At 50.2% G+C, this 26,366-nt stretch overlaps 1 protein-coding gene across 4 annotated transcripts in view; it reads right to left on the reverse strand.

The window, feature by feature from the left end:
- Window positions 1–26,366, reverse strand: part of LOC144734834 (myocyte-specific enhancer factor 2C-like) — a 115,614-nt gene that overhangs the window by 53,745 nt on the left and 35,503 nt on the right. For 3 of the 4 annotated variants that reach the window (XM_078617234.1, XM_078617233.1, XM_078617235.1), the window contains 2 exons: window positions 3,499–3,716; window positions 727–930 (listed from right to left, as the gene is read on the reverse strand). In XM_078617234.1, the coding sequence (XP_078473360.1) occupies window positions 727–930; window positions 3,499–3,552 (258 nt within the window). In that variant the 5' untranslated portion in view covers window positions 3,553–3,716. Of the gene's footprint in view, window positions 1–726; window positions 931–3,498; window positions 3,717–15,718; window positions 16,427–26,366 lie in introns of those variants that run through there. The other variant, XM_078617236.1, reaches the window with a different exon arrangement.

Genomic DNA, 26,366 nt, shown 5'->3' on the forward strand with positions numbered 1-26,366 from the left:
CAGTGGTACTGTTTATACCCTGCACCAGGTATTAATTTGAGGCTGAATCGACCCAGGGGAAGCTTTGGTATTCGCCGCTGGTGTTGACTCTGAGCGATATTCGAACTCGGGGACGCCGGGTTCACAGCGGAGTGCTAGCGACGCACGCACAAGCGCTGCACACGCACACACAAGTGTACACACACACACATGTGATCACTCATGGGGCACACACACGGACATGCACGCACGTCAACACACATCATCACCCGTGGGGCACACACACACTGACACACACACTGACACACACACTGACACACACACTGACACACACACATACGTACAGACACATGATTGCCCGTGGGGCACACACATACATGCAAAGACAAAGATCACCCGTATAGCCTTTAACATAATATTGGGGCAAGTGCTGTCAACGTGCACCTATGAAAAAGGCCCAGGCACGGCACCCGAGTGGGACGGTGGTCACCCCGACGCCGGCATTCTACACACCGCACCAGCCAACTCATTTAAGGCCGAGTCAACCTAACAGGGGGCCGAGAAGACCGGCCGGGGGGTGGGGGGGTGGGGGGTCGTAGCGCACGGACGCGCAAACGCACGGTCGCCCGCGGGACGCGCACGCACGCACGCACACCGGCATGGACACCGACACGGACACCGACACGGACACCGACAGGCACACCGACACGGACACTGGCACAGACACCGACACGGACACCGACGCACCTCCAGGATGTCGGAGTTGGTGCGGCTCTCGTGCGGCTCGCTGTACTCGGTGTACTTGAGCAGCACCTTGTCCATGTCGGTGCTGGCGTACTGGAAGAGCTTGTTGGAGCTGTTGAAGATGATGAGCGCGATCTCGCAGTTGCACAGCACGCTCAGCTCGTAGGCCTTCTTCATGAGGCCGAACTTGCGCTTGGTGAACGTCACCTACGGCGCGGCGACGAAGCACGGAGAGAGGTGGGGGGGTGGGGGGGCGGTCGTGACACTGTTAGGACTTGCGTGGTCGTCGTCGTCAGAATCACTGTCATCTTCGGCATCACCAGAATCACTGTCATCATCGTCATCACCAGAATCACCGTCATCATCGTCATCATCATCACCAAAATCATCGTCATCATCATCACCAGAATCACTGTCATCATCATCATCGTCATCACCAGAATCACTGTCATCATCATCATCATTACCAGAATCACTGTCATCATCATCATCATCGTCATCACCAGAATCACCGTCATCATTGTCATCATCAACACCAGAATCGCCGTCATCATTGTCATCATCATAACCATCATCAGGATCATCATCAGTATTTCATCATCATCATTGTTGTCACCGTTAAAACCGCAATCATCAAGCGACAGCATCATCAGCGTTATCATGAACAGCAGCAGTAGGAGCGGCATCATCGTCATCGTGAACATGACAAACGCTCATTCATACATTTGGCCAGACAGCCCAATGCAGTACCCTCTTGAAAACGAGTCTTAAGTCTCAATTGGGCTCTCCTGGTTAAATAAAATGCATTATTATTAATTACATTCATCATTATCATCATTATTCTACACAGTATGCTGCAACTTCAGCAGATGACACGATACATACACACACACACGAATTTATAATCGGGTCAGAGTTCTAGAACTTGTTCTCAGGAGGGTCCCTGCTTTGTGATGTTTGGCCAGAGCCTCGCGCATGGCTCCTCCTCTGCAAAACTAACGTCGCAAACGTACGTCGGGAACCTTCTTGCTGTACTGCCCCATTGCCCCTGCAGGCAGGAGCCCCGAAGTAATAACACGCGCCTGGCACGATTCGGTCACGCACATGAATGTACGGCCCCTTTTGTCGATCCGCTGCTGGATGAGACCCACGCAGTGGGGGTCGTGTGGGCCGTTTGACCATAATGCACCACGCTGCTCAGTTGTTTTCTCTTTCAGCCCCCCCCCTCCCATTTTCGCTGCACTTGTCTCTGCTGCTGCTGCTGCTGGCCGCATGGGGCTGTGTCTTCGCCCAGGGTCGTCGTCGGCGCTAATCGAGCAAAGCGCCGAAAGAGCGGGCGAAGAGCGGAAGGCAAAAACCGCGGGCGAACGCGCACGCAAATAACGCGGCATACAGACTGGATCGTCGCATCGCCGTGGATCTGGCAAAGTTTTTTTTGTTTCTTTCCCAACGTGTCGTTGGTTGTCAAGTACGACGTCGCTCGCGCGCCCATTGGTGCGGGACGGTGCGATGAGAGCGCCGATGTTTTGCTACGTTCTTAACTCGCGGCACTGGCCGCGTCCGACGTCGTGTTTGACAACCAGCGACGCGTTTAGAACAAAAAACAAAAAAAATAACTCGGGTAAATCCACGGCGACGCTCCGGTCCGTCTGTACGTCGCGTTATTTGCGCCCGTGCTTGTTCGCCCGCGATTTTTACCTTCTGCTATTTGCCCACTCGCTTATGTATTTTTTTTTAGAGCGCAGAGGATTATGCCATGTGCTGTACATCCCTCCCTCCCACCGCCACCTCTCCCCACCCCCACGCTCGCGTCAGCATGGGCCAAGCGGTCAGGCTGAACCCACCGGGGTCAAACCGGGGCAGCTGACATGACCCTCGACGCGTCAGCCTGGTGCGCGCCGCGTTAAACGTCAGCTCCTCCGGGGGAGACCAAGGTGGCAGGGCGTGGGGGCTGACCACGTTTGCCCCCTTTTGTGAATCATTCCGTGATAATCATCGTCATCATCATCATCACCACAATCCATAGGCAGATAGCCCCGTAGGTGTCTGCTGCACATTTCGTCATTTGTTTCCACTTTCCTCTCTGTCTCTTGTGTCTACATGCTAAAGTAGTGGCCCAAGTCTTTCTGGCACCAATCTCTTACGTGTCGTCGTCAAGCCATCCTCCGTTAGGTCTTCCTCTATTTCATGTTCCTTCCATTTTTCCCGAACGACAACAACACTTTTAGTTACCCTGTTGTTGTCCATCCTGCACGTGTGCCCAAAAAGTGGACGTTTCCTTCTCATCGCTGCCTGCATCATCATGTCGTCTTCTATAGGCAACCTTTTTTCTTACGAGGCGTCGTGAACAGCAGTTAGACCACTTGATTGTCGTGCCAAGTGTTTTTCAATAAAGCCTGACTCTGCTGATGAGACACAGTGCGTCAAAACAGGCCCAGAGTTTGCTTGACATGAATACTGCTCAAATGATGCACTCCGAGAAGGCCGTGCGGCTGATGGGTCGCGTAAGAAACACTTTCACATTTTATGTATGACGCAGCGGGGTTTCCCAAACATCTACGAACAACACGCACCATCATCGACCCTCAAAGCGGACAGAAACACCAGGCCCCCCGAAAAAAAACACAACATAAAAAAATTTAAATCGAACTCCAAATCGTGGTGTCTGCAACACTTTCTACGGACAACTCCGCACGCCATTGGGACCCCAACCACCCATCCACACGCTGGTTGGGCACTGCGGCTCTCTGGACCGTGCCAGTGTTTGTGTCTTACCTGTCTGTTTCTCTCGTCCATTATTTTCGCAATTTGTATTTTTTTCCGCCCCATCTTCGCGGTTGTCTGCTCTCCCCCTCACTCTCGCTCTCTCCTCTCTCTCTCTCTCTTCTCTCTCTCTTGTCTTTCTTTCACGTCCTCTTCTCCAAAATACTCGACACCTCCTCGAATCCGCCCGCAGAACCCTCTTCTCAAGTCTTCGGCACCTCCCGTTAAAGCTGCGGGGTGTGGGGGGGGGGGGGGGAACGGAGAAACGAAGAGGAGACTTAAGAAACATGGCTGGCGACGAGGGCAGGTCAAAGGTCAAAACAATGCAGGTGGGTACCGGTCAACATGCAACGCTGGGGCAACGTCGGGACAACGTTGAGACGTGGTTGGAACCGTTAGGCCCAAAGCCACAACACAACGAGGAAGAAAAACCGTGCATACGGATGTGTTCTGGAACGCTTTCCAGCTTCCCACTCATCCTTGCCTATCGTGGCCCGGATGACGAGCAAGGCGGGTGATGTGATCAGCACCATGCCTCGCCACTTTTGTCTCCCCAGTGCGGATGTTTGCACGTCGCGCCAGGCTGTGCAACCCAAAGGGGGGCAGCCCTCTTTTTTTGGTATCGATTTCGTAAACGCCTTTGATACATTTGTCATTCAGTCATCTTTAGGAGCGTTACCGTGACCCGCGTGTTGCAGACAGACGGACAGACATACAGACGGACCGAGAGCTAGAGCGTCAGCGGTTTCAGCCGCCGTTGGAGAGCGTTGCGACACGATTCAGAAGCAGCTAAAAATACATCGCATCCAAATCTGTCCTTCAAAAAAAAAAGATATATCACAGCAATTAAGACAACATCTCTTTGTGAGGATATAAATATACTTTTATTTCATTCGAAATCCGGAAAAGTGAAAATGCGCCAAATTGCTTGTGACTAATGGTGCAAGGTTAAATTATGTGTGCAGAATTTATTTATTTCTTTTGCTTGGCTTTTCGCACAAGCGTGACTGTATAGCTCTCCCCTTCCACCCTATTTGCCCCCCCCCCACCATCATCCCCCACCCCCCCTGCCCCCCCCCAAAAAAAAAACTTGGGCACTCGCTCCGAATTCTAAGAAATTTAAACAAAACAAAAGAAAAAATGTATTAGCGCCGCACGTGCACTGCGCATATTTCTATTTAAACTCCACAACACTGCAGAAAGTTACTCGTCTTACATCGTTACAATTGCGTCATTGATCTGCTCAAAACATAACCCCCCCCCCCTGTCAGATATCGTAAATAATGAAATAACTGCAACGATGACCATCATTTACCCAGGGAAGCGTCATTGATTCTCAACTCTCTGTTTGCAGTCACGGTTTTTTTTAATGTACAATGGTAGCGAACCCGTTGCTCTGTAGTGGAAAATAAGATACACATGTCATGTGTATATATACGTTGAACTTCTTTCGCGCCGTACGTAACCATCCGTGATAGTCGGAGGTGTGGGGGAAGGACAACAAACTATGGGTGTCTGTGTGGTGAGTCTATGGGTGTCTGTGTGGTGAGTCTATGGGTCTCTGTGTGGTGAGTCTATGGGTCTCTGTTTGGTGAGTCAATGGGTCTGTGTGTGGTGAGTCTATGGGTCTCTGTGTGGTGAGTCTATGGGACTCTGTATGGTGAGTCTATGGGTCTCTGAGTGTATGGGTCTATGGGTCTCTGTGTGGTGAGTCTATGGGTCTCTGAGTGTATGGGTCTATGGATATCTGTGTGGTGAGTCTATGGGTCTCTGTGTGGTGAGTCTATGGGTGTCTGAGTATATGGGTATATGGGTCTCTGTGTGGTGAGTCTATGGGTCGCTGTGTTGTGAGTCTATGGGTCTCTGAGTGTATGGGTCTCTGTATGGGTCTCTGTGTGGTGAGTCTATGGGTCTCTGAGTGTATGGGTATATGGGTGTCTGTGTGGTGAGTCTATGGGTCTCTGTGTGGTGAGTCGATGGGTCTCTGTGTGGTGAGTCTATGGGTCTCTAAGTGTATGGGTCTATGGGTCTCTGTGTGGTGAGTCTATGGGTCGCTGTGTTGTGAGTCTATGGGTCTCTAAGTGTATGGGTCTATGGGTCTCTGTGTGGTGAGTCTATGGGTCGCTGTGTTGTGAGTCTATGGGTCTCTGAGTGTATGGGTCTTTGTATGTTGAACTTCTTTCACACTGTATGTCATCAACCGTGCGAATCGGAGGTGCGGAGGATGGATAACAAACTACTAAACACAAAAAAGCAGTTATCATGTCCATGATTTTCTCACAATTCTCCTGTACTCGGAGCACTCAATATAATCAGTTTTTTGTATTGTTATAATAAGACAATTGATCTCTTTATTTAACCAGGAAAGCCTCACTGAGTCTCAAGACTCTGTTTGCAGGGAGGGTGCTGCTACGTTGGTATGTTTGGCCATGGAGATTCCATTCATGAGAGTTTGGTTTCGTGTCGAGAGGAAACCCAGCATTCACGCATATAGTATGGCAAAGTAACACTCAAAATCTCCGTACGGATGGATTTAAGAACTAACTTCTGTATAGCCACATCCAGTCCCAGGCCCCTCACAGCACACGCGGTATAGCATCTGATATTACCGCTCCCCACCCAATTACTAGTGTCAATTGTAACTAAACTAGCGATACAAATATTTCTAAAAAACGTCCAAGCGCGATGATGACTGTGACTGCTGCCCGGCTGAGAGCCAAAAGCGCCCCATCCGACCGTGACGTCGAGACACAAGCAACGAGTCCGCGCGGCCACGGTTACACCTGAGATCATTCGTTGACCTTCACTGGAGAAGAACGCGGCGCACTGAGCAAGACCAATCGCCCGTTATCCCGCACACGCGCGCTTCAACAGATTCCGCCGAGTTCACCGACTGGGCGAACCTGATAACGCCGGGGAGGAAGAAACGACGTGCGGCACTCACGCCCAACGTGTAATCGCCCACGGTGGACTCAAACGTGACCGCCGCTTGAGTCGAACGGACTCAGGGGGGGGAGGGGGGAGGTGGTGGTGGTGGGGGGGGGGCGAAAGGAGCGCGTGAGATGTCCGCAGACCCGAGACTCGGCGCAGGTGGTCGTCGACGGGACCCACGCCACCCAGACGAGAGGCTGCCGCTCTTCCACTTTCTCAAGCAGGCTCGCTCCTGCTTGGCGTTCGAGTTTCGATAGAAATCGGCTGCGATCGGTGGCGGCGGAGGAGTTAGGGGGCAATGGGCGGTGTATTTGGTCCGCCTGTTCATTTATAATACGTTTACGGCGCTGCGAGGCGCCGCGCGGGTCCATCGGTCCCTCGCAATATAACGCTATCTCTCGGAGCTGTCCGGGCGCCAAGGAATGGACTGAGCGAGATGCCTGGCCTTGACTTTGAACCCCGGCGACTTTGACGACGAGGCCGGCGGTGGCGATGGTCTCAGCAGGGCTACGGGCTGCTGCCTCTCTCCGCACTCTCTCTCTCACGAACATCCCTCTCCCCGCACACCCAACAAGGGACGGTCCCACGGGGCTACCCCGGAGGTTACCCCCGGAGGTTACCCCGATTGATCTCTCGTCGCAATTCCGGGGATCGCAATCCGATTCGAGAAGACGCCACGTACGAAATTGTAATTTAAATTTGTAATGCCACTACGCAGTAAACACGGTACCCCGGCCCAATGGTACAACAACCACGCATACCAACAATGTTGGCCCATTTCTGTTCGTCATTTTTCATGTTTGTTGTTGAAGCCATTGTTGTTTGTTGCCGATGAATTTTTTCAAGGGGTTTTTCTTCATCGTTTCATGTCTACGTAACTTTGTGCTGCTTGCCTTGGAAGCTACTGTCTTATTTGTGCCCATCTGTCTCGGTAGCGCTGTCTGCCTTGAGCATTCAATCACATTGGTAACGTCTGTTTGCACTGTCTCATTAACAGTGTCTCATTTGTACTGCCTGCCTTGAATCTTCCGTTTCATGTACACCGTCTCTCTTAAATGTCGTCTCAGTTGGACTGCATCATATGTGTTGTCTCGTTAGTCTGTTCCATTCATACGTGTGCTGCCTGTCTTATTTGCACTTCTCTAATGCGTAGTGTCCATGTATTTGTCTCAAGTACTGTACCATCAGTCGCATCATCTGCCTCTTTAGCTTCATGAGCCCCATTGTAACTTCAGCAAATAATAATGATCCATTATCACACGCATTCTGAGTGTACGAATCAATTCTTATCGACTTATCGACGCTGCGGTACGCTGCTAACTCCACAGTCCACCCTCCTCCAACGGACAGATGGTTTCCAGAGCAGATAAGGGGACACAACAGCTCCTGCAGATCTCAAACCTGTGACCCCCCCTCCCCTCCTCCCTCTCCCATTGAGCCACCATGAAACTAAACTATTTGTCTAAACAATTTTTTTTATTTTACCAGGTAAGGCCCACTGAACTATACATCTCTTTTTTCGCAAGCGACCAGGCCACAAACGATAGCTCAACGAAGTGGCTTATCAAGTGGAAATGTATAAGCAGCCAAATACTCTAAATGCCTTATGTTGGAGGGAAAAACCGGAGGACCCGGAGAAAAATCCACGCGACCGCGGGGATGGAGACACGCCAACTCCAAATATACAGCAGCAGGCGTCGTCAGGGTCGGGATCCACGGGTGGCAACGAGCCACAACGACTGCAGCGCCAGTTCTGATCTCACTCGCCGCTGGTGTCGTTTAACCACGGACGGGTATCAAACTCGTGACGCCAGGTGTCGCTGGGAAGCGCGCTATCCACCGTACCACCCGCTCCACCGCAGAAAGAGAACGTTGGCCAAAAAGGGAATTTGGTCAGATGGCCCGAAGCTTGGGTGGATGCTGCCCCTGTGGTTTTAATGGTCAGCACGCTGCTGGACTTGCGATGGGACAGCTCGATGGTTCTATTCCATCTCCCGTCGCGGCGAAAGTTGAAACAATGGTCGCGAGTTTGTTCAATAAACCACCCTCCCCATCGCCTCCCAGCAGTAGACCATGGGTCCACCATAGATGGTCGATTGGCAGGTCGTGTATGGTGGGGTAAAGTGTGGGCACTCACACCTGTGTTAAGGCGTCTGGCCAGCGTGGGCTATCTACGGGTGTCTCTAGTGGAGGGCCCGTCCGCCAGCAGTGGCGTGAGCTTGCAATTGCGGGGCTGCGCCTTTCATCTAAGCCTGAGCTGGATTTCTGTGTGAGCATCTTCCATTGCCCCATCCTCTTTCTCCCTCCCTCCCTTCACATTGAACCTCTGTGTGTAGCCAATACTATGCTGGACACTATGCCTCCACCACCAAAACCACGATCGCCACAACTGCAGAATCTGCTGCCACGTCCACCACCACCACGAACATTATCACGACCACAAACTTCGCCAGCACCACAACTACCTTGGCTGCCACTGCCTCCACTGTCACCACCATCTGCACCACCACCACCACTGTCACCAAAGATCCCCCGTATAGCCTGAACAGAGAGAGCTGTTAGCGATCACCTATGAAGGCCGGCACGGCGCACAAGAGTGTGGGTGGTCAACACCACGCCCGGCTGCCTTTGTTTCCCCAGTGGCGATGTTTACACATGGCACCAGGTACTTATTTGAGGTTGAATCGACCCAGGAGAGGCCCAGGATCGGTTCCGATAATCGTGACTGGTGTTGCTAGTTGTGAGCGGGAATCGAACTTGGGTCGCTGGGTTCATAGCGAAGGGTGCTCACCACTACCAAAGCACCAAAAACTCCCCCGTAAAGCCTTCGTAGACCACTAGGACCGTTAGCGAGCGCCATTTCAGCAGGCTGGCATGGTGCCGCCACCACTGACGCTTACCAATATCACCACCGCAAACCCAAACTCTGGTGCCACCACCGCCATTGCCTTAGCGTTACATCCGCCATCAAGGGGCCATCCATTTAGTAGATACGCAAAAATCTGTCAAAACATGACCCCTCCCCCCCCTCTCCCTGTACGCACGCATCCTTTTTACACCCCCCCCCCCACCTGCGTACGTATGCTTGACGCACCCCCACCCCCCCGAATCCTATAAAACGGTCGATATTTAATCCACGCAGCAACGATCAATGATTAATAATATTAACGTGTTTAAGCAAACAGATCGTCCACCGCCGGACTATCTCACTCATTTGAAGGCCAATGTAGACAAATTATTACCGAGGCTTCACTCCCCCCGTTTCCTATGCGTGCATTGCCAGTGTACCCCCCCCCCCCCATACGCAAGCTACGCATTCGGGTCACCCTCCCCCCTCCATGCGTACGTACTAAATGGATGGCCTCCAACCACATCAATGCCAACACCCACTGCCACGGCCCGCTAATGGCATAACCACCGCCAATGCCACCACAATAATCGTCGTCATCACAAAGGGGGGACCCAGGCACAAAGCGTGCGGGGAGGGCAGGGGAGAATTTAATTCGTTTCACCAGGGGCCCCATACCGACCAGGCTAAGCCACTGACCATCACCGCCACCATCTCTCTCTCTCTCTCTGGGTAAATGGCTCCTCCGATCAATTCTGGTTTCCTGTCACTAATGAGCGCCTCTGCTGCTAATGCGAGCTCCGTATTGTGTTACACGCCCACCCTTCCGCTCAGCTCTCACTGAGAGAGAGAGAGTTGGAGGTTGGCGGTGGGGAGATTTTTTTTTTAATCAATGGAGTTGAAGGGTAAGTGGAAAAGGAGGTTCCGTGACCAGTGGCGAAGCTATCGAGTGTGCAGGCAGTGAGATGGCACCCGAGTTTCCGCTGGCCAGAGGGACCCTAAGTACGACCACCACCCATAGACTCATATAGTCCCATAGACTCACAGTCAGTCAGTCCCATGGACGTACAGAAAGACTCACAGATTCGCATAAGGGGCCGTCCATAAATGATGTCACGCGATTTTAGACGATTTCCCCCCCCCCCTCGTCACACGGCGTCACAAAAAGTCAGACCCCCCCCCCTCAAATATGACGTCACAAAGCTCTGCCACCCCCCTAAAACCATATTTCCATTTTGAAAATAAAACATGCTTCAAATCGCTTTAAACGATTGTTTTTGTAGTGCGTATTTAATGTGGCGCTGCACTCTGATGTTGTAGGAGAAAACGTTTATTAAAAAGTATATTTAATTAAGAAGAACGTGTTGTCTATATTTATTTAAAATTGCGCATTTTGATGTGACGTCACATTTCTCAACCCCCCCCCTCGTCACACATCGTCACAAATGTCTGACCCCCCCTCCCCTAGGTGCGTGATGTCATTTATGGACGGCCCCTAAAAGCCTTTCCAGTATTATGGCATAGGACCATCGACTTGCATAGAACCCACATACGGGCACTTATCGGCTTACGAACCTAATTCGTTCCTGAGAACCGTTCGTAAGTAGAAGGGTCCATAAGTCGGTACACAATAATACGGTCAGTGTTGTGAAAAGTGCTACGTTTCAACGAGGGAAGCATCGTTAAACTCGTTACATCTCATAGTTCCGTGGTTCCGTTTTCAAGTGCGACTTCGCTTTCTGAAGTCGATGTAAATTTTATAAAAAATATATATATTTCATGGAAGCTGCTTCGTTAAGAACGGGCGTTCGTAAGTCAAAGACTGCCCGTTACTGCGATAGCGTAGGACCCAAAGCAGAGGTCGCAAACGGGTTTTGATTCCTTACCCGTACCCAGCCGCACCAGGGTCGCAAACGGGTACCCGTACCCTACCCGATATCCGGCTACCCGTACCCGGCCAGGTATCGGGTAGGGTACGGGTACCCCATTGCGACCTCTGGGATGAAGCCATGTTGCAGGCGCGGGTGGGTTGATTCTAGGAACTTGAATTGTGAGAAGAGACAAGACGTTGGGAAATGAGTGACAAACGGTTACTCACCAGTGACTCACGGTCTACCCGTACCCGTACCCGGCCGCACCAGGGTCGCAAACGGGTACCCGTACCCGGCCGGGTACGGGTAGCCGGGTATCGGGTAGGGTACGGGTATCAGGTACCCGGTTGCGACCTCTGACCCAGAGTCACCTAACATAGGAGGACCCAGCGATGGAGTAGCTGCTGAGCTTGGCAATGCTTCTTCTCTCTCCGTCTCTCTCTCTCTCTTATCCCGAGAGATGAACTTGAGCGAAAAGCATCTCTCATCATAATCCGATCAAATTGATTTTTGGGGGAGGGGGAGGGTGGATGTGGGAGGGAGTGATCGTAAATTCGCGTGTAATGAGCCAAATCTGCACTGCTGCGTCACTCACTGATGATGGGAGAGCTCTGGGAAGGGGGGGCTGAGGCGTGGAGGGATTCTGTGACACCAGAGCCCCCCACCACCACCTTTCTTTGAGTCCCCATGAAAATAACATTTTGTTTGAAAATTTGGGACAGCCTCCATCTCGCCCCACCCCCCCAACAACTCATCTTCCTGGGAAGCTGTGTAGACCTGCCCTCTGATGTTGTTTGCAAGATTCACAGCTTTACTACACTATACACTACACGATTAAAACATGTGTGCAACATACATGCTCATGAACATGCGTGCAGCACTATATATAACACCCTATACACAAACATGCAGTGCACAGTATGCTCAATGTACATTGCAATACATAATACAGTGTACACTGCATACAGCATCCGCTACATACACATCAAACGCAGCTCTTACACTGTATACACTACATACAAAGCACGCACCACTATTGCACAAACGTACACTCGCCAACCACAAACGACTATGTCCTGTGCAGTAATACATACACACAGTACACAATATACAGTAAACTACACGCATACCAAATACAACAAACTCGTTGTACTTTATACATGACAGGACGTACAAAAAGACAAAGATCCCCCTTATAGCCTTTAATGTCGTCGCAAGTGCTGTTAGCGAGCACCAGTACACACAGTACACACACTACATGCACACAGTACACACACTCATTACACACAGTACACACACAGTACACACACAGTACACACACACTACATACACACATTACACACACAGTACACACACTACATACACACAGTACATACACTACACACACACAGTACACACACTACACACACAGTACACACACTACATACACACAGTACACACACACTACATACACACAGTACACACAGTACACACACTACATACACACTCTACACACACACTACATACACACAGTACACACACACTACATACACAGTACACACACACTACATACACACAGTACATACACACACTACACACACACAGTACATACACTACACACACACACCACACACACACTACATACACACAGTACACACACTACATACACACAGTACACACACTACATACACACACAGTGCACACACTACATACACACACAGTACACACACTACACACACTACACAGCACAGCATACTTAAAATGAACACCGGATATCTTTACAGCACCCAAGCTAACACTGTATATGAAAGATACACAGTATACTGTACACACCATGAAACATATACACAACATACCTGGCATACTGTAGTCTGTAGAGGAAATGCAGACACCTCAGAAGCGACACACACCCCATACAACACACACACCCCCCCATACAACACACACACATCCCATACAACACACACACCCCACACAATACACACACCCCATACAACAGACACACACCCCATACAACACACACACACCCCACACACTACACACACCCCATACAACAGACACACACCCCATACAACACACCCCCCCCCCCCCATACAACACACACTCTAAATACAACACACTCCATATACAATACACACACACACCCCATACAATACAAACCCCATACACAACACACACACCCCATTTACAACACACACACACCCCATACACAACACACACACCCCATACACAAAACACACACCCCATATACAAACACACCCCATATAAAACACACACACCCCATACACAACACACACACAACCCCCATACACAACGCACACGCCCCATATACAAACCCACCCCATATAAAAGACACACACACACCCCATACACAACACACACACCCCATATACAGAATCTGTCTTTATCCTGGAGAAATCCGATGAGCTATGAAGCTCTTTGTTACAGGTGTCCAACGTACACCCCCCCCCCCCCCCCATATACAATGCACACACCACAAATACAGTCACCATACAATGCACACCCTACACAGAATGCAGATTCTTAGCGACAGGAAACCCGAATTGAATGTAGGAGCTGTGATGAGTAGGATGTTGTTTTTGTATGTTGGCCGGAGAATCGAATTGGGGTCACTGGGTTCGTCACATGCAAAGGACGCTAATCACTGTGCCACCGCTCCACCAATACCCAATATCCACCATACACAACACACATCATACACAACATACATCATACACAACACACATCATACACAACACCTATGAAGTCCGGCAACGGCACACGAGGGGGTGGGTGGCCAACACTACGCCCGACCGCCTTTGTCTCCCCAGTGGCGATGTTTACCCCATCGTACCAGCTACTCATTTGAGGCTGAGTCGACCTAGGGGACGCCCAGGACAGGTTCAGATAATCGTCACTGGTGGTGTTGGTGGCCGTGAGCAGGAATCGAACCCGGATTGCCGGGTTCGTAGCGCAGCATAACGCTACCGCCCCCCACACAACACACACAAACACACAACACACGCTACCATTCACAGCGTAAACAACACACAATACAGTAACTTAAACGTGTGAGTCATCACGCTGACGTGAGCCCTCCCTCGGAGTCGGCTCTGCCAAATGGCCACGTGTTGAGAGAGCTTCTCTGAAACGTGCACATCCCATGAACCAAGTGATGATTATTCCACCACTGCCTGCACACATATACAGCAACGACTGCTCGATTATTGTTTTAATTATCAAAATCCACACTTTTTTTTTCTTGGTTCTTTCGGTAATGTCACGTAGGAGGGAAGTAATAAAATAATACAAATAAAACATAATAAAATAATTCTCACGACGTTTCGGCCACAACGCAAGCAGCCGTTGTGGCCGAAACGTCGTGAGAATTATTTTATTATGTTTTATTTTTATTATTTTATTACTTCCCTTCTACGTGACTTTACCGAAAGAACCAAGAAGATGAATCCCTGCAGTCACGAAAGCTTTAAATCTAAATAAAATCCACACTGTTGAGTGACGTGGTTTCGGCACAATTCAAAAAGTCTGGCGTTTGACCGAACTAACTTCAATTGGGGTGGGAGTGGAGGGGTGTAGGAGGGGGGGGGAACGTGGAGTTTTAACATTTTGACCGAATCCTCGTGAACCCGTCGGTCCACCGAGAAAATTATTTCACGATCTGCCGGGGGCAAGTGGTGGTGGCTCCAGGCGAACGACGTTAAACCGAGCAAAAATCTCGTGCGCTCCAGATGCTCAAAGGGCCCGGGGTGCACGTGAAAAAAGCGAGCGGTGCATCAAACATCAGCTCACATTCAAATCCTAATAAACAACGATGCATCATTAACATAAAAGTGCATTCATCTCTCTCATCTGCCTTCAATGACTACCTCTTCTCTCATCTCACTGCAACATCTCGTTTTTTTTAACACGTCTCTCATCTCACGACTGTACTGTACGTCTCTTATCTGTCGCCTCTTCTGTCGTCTCGCTCGGATTTTATTCATTCAAGAGGGGCGCCCCTCCCCCCCCGAAAGTGATAGTGGCTAAGGACCCCCAAATGTGGTAAACACCGCCACTGAGTGTCCGAGGGCCCTGCAAACGTGCATCCGAAAGCGCACGGGTCAACATCGGCAGCCAAGAGTATCCATCCAATGCCCGTCGTCGACAAAGCCAATAATTTTTTGTTACAAAATTCGCCTTTAAAAACCAAAACCACCATAAGTTGGTTGTACAGATGAAAAATGTATACAGCCCAGTAGAGCACACTATGATGATGATACGTGCGCGCGCGTGGGCGTCTGTGCGTATCATCAAACTACAAAGACGTCACCTGGTCACACACCTCGCACCGAAACAGCCCGTGGGCACTCGCATATCAAAGGTGCTCACGACCTTCACACTTTGACCTTTCGATTTTGGAGGAGGCGTCGTGTCCCCGCGCTCTATCCGACCACGGCACAGCAATTCTATTTAGTCAGTTGGCGTCCATCAACACATTTATCAGTACAAGGTCAAACGTGTCTCAAAAAAAAAACCCACACAATCTTTGTCGTTTTATCTCTTAATTCCTGACCCATTTCAAAACCCGGATGGACAGAGTCACCTGTTGAAGAATTTTGCCCGTGGCTCGATCCATGCCTTCCATCCTTCCTTCCTTCCCAAGGACGCCGAATGATCGGCGAGCCGCCAAAGAACGCGTTGAAGCCCACGGCGCTCAAGAGCGGCACGATGCCAGCTGACGAACGGTGACAGCCGCGGTCGAGTCAAGAGGACGAGAGGTCGCTTCGCGCAAGCTTCCAACAAATCTCCTACCGCTCTCACCCGTAATGGAATTAACTTCTTAAGGCTATTTCCATTCAATCAACGGTCGGGGTCAGCGCTCCCTCCCGCGCGGCATTAGAAGCGGCAAGAAAGAAAAAAAAGAACTTGGCGACGTGATTCTCAGCAGCTCCACCGCTCTCCACGGTCGGGTCGGGCGGTGCGTCGTTCAGTCTCCGGCGCAGGGCTACGACCCCAGTTTTTGGCGTTGAAATATTTCGTCTCCGAGCGCGAAACGTGCGCCGCGGGGTACTGCCTGCTTGCGGGGTCCGGGCTGCACCTTGGGATTTTTTTTTGTTTTGGCGAAAGCACGAACGCGCACGTACGCTCGAACGCATGCAACCACCACAAACGGACGAGAGAGAGAGAACGCCACCCCACCCTCGCTTCCTCGGCTCCCACAATCACCGCTGCCTCTCCGGGTCCCTCTCTCGTCCTCCTCCCCCCACCACCACCACCTCTGCCCTCCTCTCCCACATGACGCCTGCTTTTATGACAACCGCTGTAATGGGGTAGCAACCTCTAGTGCCTTGTTACGGCGACCGAAACAACGTGTGTGTGTGTGTGGGGTGGGGGGGTCACGTTGCCGATCTCTGCTCGAATTCTAGGGGTGGCTGGGATGGGATGACCCCCCCAATATTCATCTCCGTGAGGTGGCTTGGGAGGATAGGCGCTTCCGTGTTTTCGTTGAAATCTCGTTGTTGTGATCTGTTTCGGCCGGGGCAGACATTTCTGTTTTTAGTTAAGGGATGGCTGCAATTATTGGGGAATGTTTGAACGCTATAATTAACTTGCGCAGTAGCAACGTATGCACATGGGCAGCCCCTGAGAAACAAGGATTTTCTTGTTGAGTTTTTGTCCTTGTCTTATTTCCAAATGTATTCTCAGTTGTGCTACGATCGGCATCATGCCACCATATGAAGGATCCATATTGAAGCCCACGCCGAGAGGTGTCTTGTCTCATATCTGAGAGGAATGGCCCTTTCTTAAAATACTGTACGTTATAAAATGTGTTTTTTTACCATCAGTTTCTCATTGACTTAACCACTTTGGGCCTTGGTGGAAATCCCACGTACCCATGACCGGGCTTAGTGTCTCTCCTTACGCAACCCGCCAATGAATTCCCTCATATTTTTCCGTGGCAAGGCTTCACCAGTAGGCAAAGGTTGCCACCTCAAAGGTAGAACAAAACCAAGGACATTTCATGGGAAGGAAAATATTTCTCAATACCAGGCAAAGAGAGGACGACACGCCAATGCATTGCGGGTGGTTCACCATCATCATTATTATTACGCAACTGACAAAACGCAGGACTATTAATGTCCCAGGAAGACGTACAATATTTCCCAGGACATCAGCTACCCTAAAAAAAACAGGATGATGTTATCCTGATTTTACAACCCCACAGAAATTATAACATCAATAATGATGACGATGAGCCAGAGTCAGCTTGACCAGATAACGAGCTACTTATCTTGCCACCATAAGCCAGCTTGAATATATATACTGAGTAAGCTATCCCAGTATTGTAGTAGTAGTATTAATACACATTCTCTCTGCATAACGAGCAACAAAATGTATCCAATTAAGGTAAATTCCTACTCCATTGATTCGGGTCATGTGACGCACGTTCGGCCAATCAGGCTGCTGCTTGACCTCCATTGCCTCTCCCGATCCCAACCTGTTGGCATGGAGACGACACTGATTGGCTGGTGCTGTTACGTTGGTGATGTATTTGTTAACCATCTCCTCTCTACAATGCTGCAGCAGTAGCAACAGCAGCAAGATCAGCAGCGGATATAACAGCAGCATCAGTAGCAGTTGTAGCAACAGCAGCAGTAGCAGCATCAGCAACAGCAGCAACAACAACAGCAATAGCTGCAGCAGCACTAGCAACAGTAATAGCAACATCAGCAACAGCAGTAATAGATTCAGCAGAAGCAGCAGTAGCAACAGCAGCAGCAACAACAGCAGCAGTGGCTTCAGCAGTAGCAACAACAGCGGCAGTAGCTGCAGCAGCAGCCGTAAGCATTAGCAGCAGCAGGCAGCGGAGGAATTTTTCCTGGAGCAATTATTGCAAAAGGTGAATTAAATTGTCATCAGTTTCCTCCGAGACTGCCCGCCCTCCCCCCCCAACAAGAGCATTAATTATCCCGCAATGCTTAACGAGCGCACACACAGCGAGAGGGTGAGCGCACGAGCAATAATCATCCTGTCACCTCGGATCTCACAGTCACAGTTTATTTATATATCATTTCCTTCAATTGAACAAGATCGACCGCCCCAAACTCGGTCCCACCAAGAGAGGTGGCGGTGGGGGGAGGGGAGGTTAGGAGGGGCTGACCCCCCCCCCCCACCGTCTTCTGCCCCCCACTGCTGAAGACGAAGCCCCCCCACAAAACTCATTTTTCTGCCGTAGCTGGAGGGTTCTTTGAGACAAGACGCGAAAACGTGTACAGTGCCAATAGGGCAGCAGGGGTCGGCGACCAAAACAACAACAACAAGAAGAGCCATTTTTTTCGAATTTGGTGGAATAAACCCCACCCCACCCCCGACAATATTTCAAGAGCCGCAGTGCAGTGCACTATGGTGGTGAGGAAGAGACGGTGGTGGTCCCTTAATGAACAACGCCACGGAGCGGTCCCTTAAAAGAGCCGCCGCAAGCGGCTCCGGAACCGCGGGTTGGCCGACCGCTGCCCATGGTAAACTGGGATTCCGTGGTCAGGGGTAGGCAACCGAAGGAACAAGAAGGGCCACCCTTTTTCGGATTTCAAGCGCCGCAGCGCAGTTCGTTAAAAGAGCCGCCGTGCGTGGCACCGGAGCCGCGGGTTCGCCGACCCCTGCGATGGAGCGATGAGAGCCTCTCCTCATGCACGCCGAATGGAACAGCATGCACGACAAACACAGGGCGGCTCACACACACACACACGCTTACTCGGTCTGTGCTACGTTTAACGTTTCTTTCTTCAAAGTTTGTTTAAAACATTGGCTGTCATGCCCCCCACCCCCCCCCCAAAAAATGTCTGTATGCCCCCCCCCCCAACAATCGTGTGCTACAAAGTAAGCACACTCTGCTGACGTTTGCGGGACGTAAATTTCCCCTATTTATTAGGAATGAAAAACAAAAACGACATCGAGATATACGGGCGCCACAGTCTTGCGATGCGCAGCCCACATAAGCGAAACTCCCTGGTAGGCAAGCCAATGTTGGCCCAACGTTGGCCCAACGTTGACCCCAACATTGACGAGTTTACTGGTCCATCGCCGGTCACTCTCCGCCATGAGTCACCGAGTGTCAGCCGGTTTGCCCTTCACGCTTACAGAGACTAAAAACCACAGTGCCTTCGCTCTTAGTTTATCGCCTTTGAGCGATAAGAAAGGGGGCGCAATTAACCACACGCACTTGTTATCTCTTTGTTTGTAACTGCACCGTCGTTCCTGATGTCACTTCCAGCAAGAGCCCTCGCTCGCTCACTTCGCAGAGAGCCGATGATGCGCCGCCGCTGCGAACGCAATCTGAGGCTCGCTTGAAAGGGCCATGGGCAGAGCGGTGGCGCAGTGGTTAGCGCAACGCCGCTACGAACCCGCTGACCCGAGTGCGAAGCCCAGGATCGGTTCACATCGGTGGCGAGCGATGTCTTGAACTGGTCACGGGCACACTCCCTTGCACCAACCGGCGCTGCCCAGTAAACGTGGAACATTGTTGAACCAACCTTGCATGTTTTACGTTACCAGCGAAATCAAGTATGTTCAAACAACCCGCAAGACTGGCACGGCGCGCGGGGAGATAACCTTCATCTAGCAGTAGATTCACGAAGAGGAGCTGTACGTTATAATATCTCGCGTGCGGCCCATGCAATCACTCCTTCCCGATTCGCTTTAGATTCCTTTACGCTTTTGAATTTTTTCTTTTCACGAAAAAAGTCTCAAGAAAAAACAAAATTGGCGGCGGGACCAAAAAGCCACGTGGAAAATGCCGGGAGGCAGCCATCATCATCGCTCAGCGGGGATGCGTGCGTGCACGCAAGCGGGCACTCGGGCGTCTGTGAAGGGCCTTTCTTGTTTGGTGAGAGGACCCCCAGAGGTCACTGGCCCCATCGCTCGCCGCAATTAACCTCCCCTCCCTCCCTGCCGCCCTTCCTTCCGCACCTCTCTCCCCGCCGCTCGCATCTCGCGTTCGTTCTGCCGTTAAAGTGGCCCCATTATCGCCAGCCTCCCACGACCACCAACTCCTCCTGTTGTCGGACCCAATCGAAAGGCTTCTGTGAAAAATGTATCCCCCTCCACCACCCACCACTGCTAGGACCGCCACCACCACCGCCGCCCCCTTCGAGTGACATCGCTAAAAAGGCCCTGTCACGGCAAAGTCTGGCCGTCGCAAAAGTGAATGCAGTGTGTGCCCTCGAAATAATGTGGGCAGATATGCCGTGTGAGGTTGCCACCTCCGAGCTACAAAAGAAAGAGGGCACGCACATCACGGGGAAAGGAAGAATATCTCGGAATACCAGAAGGCAGTAGAACTACACGTACACGCATTGTCTCGAGTGGTGCATTATTGCCAAGCCTCCGATTCGCATGGTCGGTTACGTACGGTGCAAAAGAACTTCAACATACATACATGGAAACTAATGTCTTGCAGATTTCCTAAGCGCGGCTGTCTCAAAAAGAGGACGATGTTGGGAAAAGCAGGAGAGGTGACAACGCGTAACACGAGGGCTTAGTGGTGGACCCAAAGAAGTTGACATTTTGAAAGAAAAAAACATTTACAACTTCTGTAGCTCGATAACCGAACACCGTGCGTCGCAGGGTTTCCTTGCTGTTCGCTACGTCTCCACGCTGCACAGAACGTCACGCACCGGTGCAGTCTGTGTACCGTGCTGGACTGTGCAGTAACTAGCGTCGCAATCTGATTGTGCGTTCCACCATTGGCGAACGATTTCTGGTGATTTCAGTCGTGTTTTGGTTTACCCTTCATTTGATAATTTTTAAATTATTACTGCTTCAACTTGTAACGCGTCGCTGCCACCGCTCAGCATTCACTCGCTCGCTCTCGAAGAGAGAGGACGACTCAGAGAGAAAGAGAGAGGATGACTCGGAGAGAGAGAGGGGACAACTAAGGAGGAGGAGCCACAGACGAGCAGGGAGGCAGCAGCAGCCACGTGGTGGCGAGCGTCTAATTCCCCCACAAGCTCTGCAGTCCTCTATATATATGAAGCTGTTATCGGACAATTAATGAGCGGTTTACATGCGAGACAAAAACCGTCGCACCCGGAGAAAACCCGCATGTGCGACAGTGGCAACACTCGATTCCATACAGATGTAACAGATGGTGATTCGTCCGCACTTTGCTGCACTGCCTTCTCATGGCGAGCCAAAGTACGGCACGAGAAGGGAGTTTCGCAACAACTGCGTGCCGTGATCCACCAACCCTCGCTGCCTCCACAGTGCTGGATTACAGGCGTGCTCCATCGCTGCCCGGCAAGCTGGCATTAGCAGCTGTCAATGAGATGAGTTTGGTCTTCATAGAATAAACGGGGTTTTTTGTGAAGAAAACGGATATTGTGGGGCACACCGCACGCCTGAATTGGCCCCGGTATTTCAAAACACACACACATCGTGATATTAGTTTCCTTACTTCCTGCAAAAAGCAGAAAGGTGATCAAAACTGAAGTAGCATTTTTCTTCTTGGTTCTTTCGGTAAAGTCACGTAGAATGGAAATATTAAAATAATAAAAATAAAACATAATAAAATAATTCTCACGACATTTCGGCCACAACGCAAGCAGCCGTCCTCAGGTGGAGAACAGGTTTGTCAAGAAGACAGAGTCTGAATGACTCAGTCATTGCTGCTTGCGTTGTGGCCGAAACGTCGTGAGAATTATTTTATGTTTTATTTTTATTCTTTTATTATTTCCATTCTACGTGACTTTACCGAAAGAACCAAGAAGATGAATCCCTGCAGTCACGAAAGCTTTCAATCGAAACTGAAGTAGCATTGTCGACGACACTGCGGTGGTGAGGATACGAGGTAAAGGTGCAGCCCTGCAATCGCTTGCTCACGCCACCGCTGGTGGAAGGACACCAACTCTAGAGAGGGGGGGAGCGACCCCCTCTCTTGATCAGGGGTCGGCAACGAAAAATAACAAGAAGCATTTTTTCTTCTCGAATTCGGTACAAAACTGAACATTTCAAGAGCCGCGATGCGTGTGAATACGTACACACACGTACACGTTACGTGGCGAGGCGGTCCGATCCCTGCTTTCGAGTGTACGTAGGCCTATTTTTCACCGCTTAGTAAGAGCGTGAGGCCACGGAATGAACCTCGACTGCAGGAACTTGCGCTCACCACTCCTGAGTTGTTCAAAATCAGCGTGTCTTTGTGCTGATGTGACCCTGAACTCAGTGGTGTAATTTCCATGTTGCTATGGCAAGGATGAGTCACTCCAGGAAAACCGCTGTTAACTTCCCATCAAGAGGTTTTGGCCGGATAACGATCGTGCCTGGATATATATACACACACACACGCGCAGACATAGTACACGTGTAGCGTGCATTACGATCGAACATATACGTTTTGTTGCGCCAAAATGTGAAGCCGCCGATGCGAGCGCGTTACACGGGGAGGGAGGGAGGGTCTACAGGGTCTACAGCGGCTGCGTGCAATAATGGCAAAGCAATCGCCACCCCGCACGATCCTGTGATGTAACAATCCACCAAACATCCATACACGTACGTGCGTGTGTATGTTGAACGTCTTTCGTATGACTGTATCAGTCATGGGAGTTGTTGGACCATAGTTCACCACGCTGGTCAGTGCGGGTTATTGAAGATGAAATGTCAAGATATCTGTCGCCACTAATGTTAGCCGCTGTGGCTGACAATAAAACTCAGGCTTTGGCTTTGTAGCCCAGTGTGCTAACCACTGCACCACCGCTCCATTCTCAGTCATCAGAGTCCCCTTTATTTGTATGTATGTTGAACTTCTTTTGCACCATACGGAGCCGATTCCACGAATTGGAGGTGCGGGAGAAGGACAACAAACTAAACACAAAAAGCAGTTTGTAAAGAAATTCGTTTTCAATCGAGATTTAAAAGTGCATAGCTCCAGTGGCTTCCTAATATCGGAATGGAAGAGTGTTCCAGACGGCCGCAGACGTGCATCTGAAAGCATTATCGAACCACAGCTCGGATTTTCGTGCAACTTAAAAAAACAATCATATCTGCATCATAAAAGTTAATCCTAAACAGAACTTCCGATTGATGGATGTCAAAAAAACTATATATTTTTTTTCTGACCAAATTTTTGTTTTTATTAAATGAGCAAACTTTGTGACGGTCCCCTGCATCCAAGTTTCAGATTCCAGCTCTTGCACCAATGCATCATCGCAACAGTGTGCGCTTCTTGACATCATCCGATATCGAAAACGAAAAATATATAAAGATCCCTTTTTTAATTCCATGCTTCTCATTAGCTCCCCCCCTGCTCGCCCGCCCTAAGTAGTGATGCTTTTCATTTCAGATTAGGATTTGCATGTTATAGTGGCACTTGCTGAAATGCCACGGAAACTCCAAGTGCGTCCGTGCGTGCGTGCGTTTAAATCACATCCCATGGCAACCATATGCAATGCCCTGCTGCTACCTAGCCAGGGGTTGGGACCCCTCAGTGGCAGCTGTCCCTGTGTGACAAATAAAACTGAGGACCCGTTGAATGGTCAGCGCCGAATTACAAAGTCAAGCGCAAGCGTCTCCAATTTTTACTTTGTATTTCGGAGCCACGGTGGAATACCGCAGAAGGATCTTTTAAATATATAATGGCACTTACCCCATCTGCTTACAGCGCTATGAATGTATGCATGAATTTAAGATGCGTTTAAATGGCTCCGGCGTCCGTTGCGAACGAGATGGGGGGGAAGGCGGCGGGGGGGAGTTGGCATGGTCGTACCGCCCGCGAGACGGCTCCGTGAGACGAATCCCCGCCGGCCCACGGCACTTGCCGCGGGCGCGACGGTGCCTTGGCTCGTCGGCGGACGCCGACGCGGACGATTCTATATCGACCGCAGTGTCCCTCGAAGTGTGCTTATCATGGCGTCAAAGAAGCGGATGCCTTTCCAATCTACTACGCGCCTCTCGCACGGACGTGTCCAGCAGACTTCGACGGTCACTGGGCGACACGGGTGCGTGTAACGCGGCGAGGCACACGTGCCATTTCGCGTCGTGACCCTTTTCGTTCTTTAGAAATGTCGGGGATTCTGCCACCGAGCCACGCAGAGGAGAGCCACGCTCTGTTTATGCTGAGCCACACGGAGTTTTGCAACTTCTCTACGGAGCTCTGAGAGTCAAACAATGCGGATGGATTTTTCTATGTGCTACGTATGTTGAACTTCTTTCGTACCGTACGGAGCCAATCAGAGGTGTGGGAGGGGGGGACAACAAACTAAACACAAAAAGCAGGTCTCAAGAAATGAGTTTTCAATCTACATTTAAATATTCATCCGGTGTGGCGGCGGTGGTTTGCTACGCTGCACATGGCTGCCTGTGTAATCCAGCGCTGTGGAGGCAGCAGCCGCAGCGAGGGGTTGGGACAGGGGTCGGCAACCAAAATAACAAGAAGAGCCATTTCTTTCCAATTCGGTACAAAATTCAGTATTTCAAGAGCCGCAATGCATCTATGTACATACGTACATATCGTCAAGAAGCAGCCCGTAAAGAGCCGCATGCGGCTCCGGAGCCGTAGGTTGCCGACCCCTGGGTTGGGAAAACTCCTCTTCCCGTGGGGGGGGGGGGGGGCCCAGGAGGAGCCACATGCCCTGGCTCGACAGGAGAAGGCGGCACGGCAAAGTGCCGACCAATATCACCTTTCCCTTCTGTATGAGATGGTGTTGGTCCCATAAAAGAGTAGGTCTTTCGATTTAAAGCTTTCGTGACTGCAGGGATTCATCTTCTTGGTTCTTTCGGTAAAGTCATCACGTAGAATGGAAATAATAAAAGAATGAAAATAAAACATAATAAAATAATTCTCACGACGTTTCGGCCACAACGCAAGTAACCGTCCTCAGAACAGGTCTGTCGAGGAGACTGTCTCCTCGACAGACCTGTTCTCCACCTGAGGACGGCGTGAGAATTATTTTATTATGTTTTATTTTTATTCTTTTATTATTTCCATTCTACGTGACTTTACCGAAAGAACCAACAAGATGAAGAAGAGTAGGTCTTCTTCGGGGTGCTCCGGCTTACTCCCACGCGTATAAACAACTCGTTAATTGGCGGAACACATCCTGACATAGGTGGGATCGCGCAGCTCGGGAAATGTTGTTATCGCGATCAAGAGAGGTTGCACTTTGCACGAACGACGACGCGATGCATGAAACTAAAGCGAACGGTAACTTTAAGTGCATTTATAACAGCGGCCACATTTAACTGCATCTCCAGACTCTATACAGAGTGTGACACGCGTCGTGTCAACGGCGATATATATACACGCTGCGTGTTCAAGAGAAGAGGCAATCGGTGGTCGAAAGATAATCATGGTTGGCCACGTATGGTGCGAAAAAAGTTCCACATTTACTACTATATTTACCCAAAAAAATGTCAGTGCGTGACGTCACTCCACATCGAACAGCCCCCCTCATTAATTAACATGAGCAGGTGACGTCACTCCACATCGAACAGCCCCTCTCAATAATTAACATGAACAGGTGACGTCCTCCAAATGGACACCCCCCCCGCGATAATAATTAACGGGTGACGTCACTCCACATGGGGGGGAGGGGGGGGGCGAGGCGCCTCCTCCCCCCTCCTCGGCGTCAACTCACAACCCTCACGTCACGTGATCTCCGTGACGCTGTTGAGACATCGAAGTAAAAATGACGTCATGATGAACAAGGGATTATAACCTTTAAATTAACTAAGTCTGTGTCACCGCGGCCTTACAAATTGCACACGAATTGATGCAATGAATATATCACGTCGCGGTCTGCTTTTCGCTTGCAAGTTTCCGATTTACTGCAATACACCCGTCCTTGGACGGGCAAAAGGCGAGTGCATACATGAAAGATCTGGGGCCTGGACCAGAACAATGTGCTCGATGCAAATGGAACGCTAATGTTAATTCTAGATTTGAAGCTTTCGTGACTGCAATGATTCATATTCTCAGGTTTTTTCGGTAAAGTCACGTAGGTAAAACATTAAAAGTAATGAAAGTAAAATAAAACAAAACAAAAATAAAAATAATAATAATAATAAATATAATTATATTTTCATTACTTTTAATGTTTTACCTACGTGACTTTACCGAAAAAACCTGAGAATGCTAATGTTAATATTTAGGCTAAAATGGAGCGGGCGAAACTTACAGACAAGACAGGAAATAAAGCTGAGGATGTGAACGGGACGGCGAAACCGAATCGACGACGACGACAACAACAACTCCGGGG

This window comes from Lampetra planeri, chromosome 53, assembly GCF_965212315.1.
Source record: "Lampetra planeri chromosome 53, kcLamPlan1.2.h2, whole genome shotgun sequence".
In the NCBI taxonomy this organism is placed as follows: domain Eukaryota; kingdom Metazoa; phylum Chordata; class Hyperoartia; order Petromyzontiformes; family Petromyzontidae; genus Lampetra; species Lampetra planeri.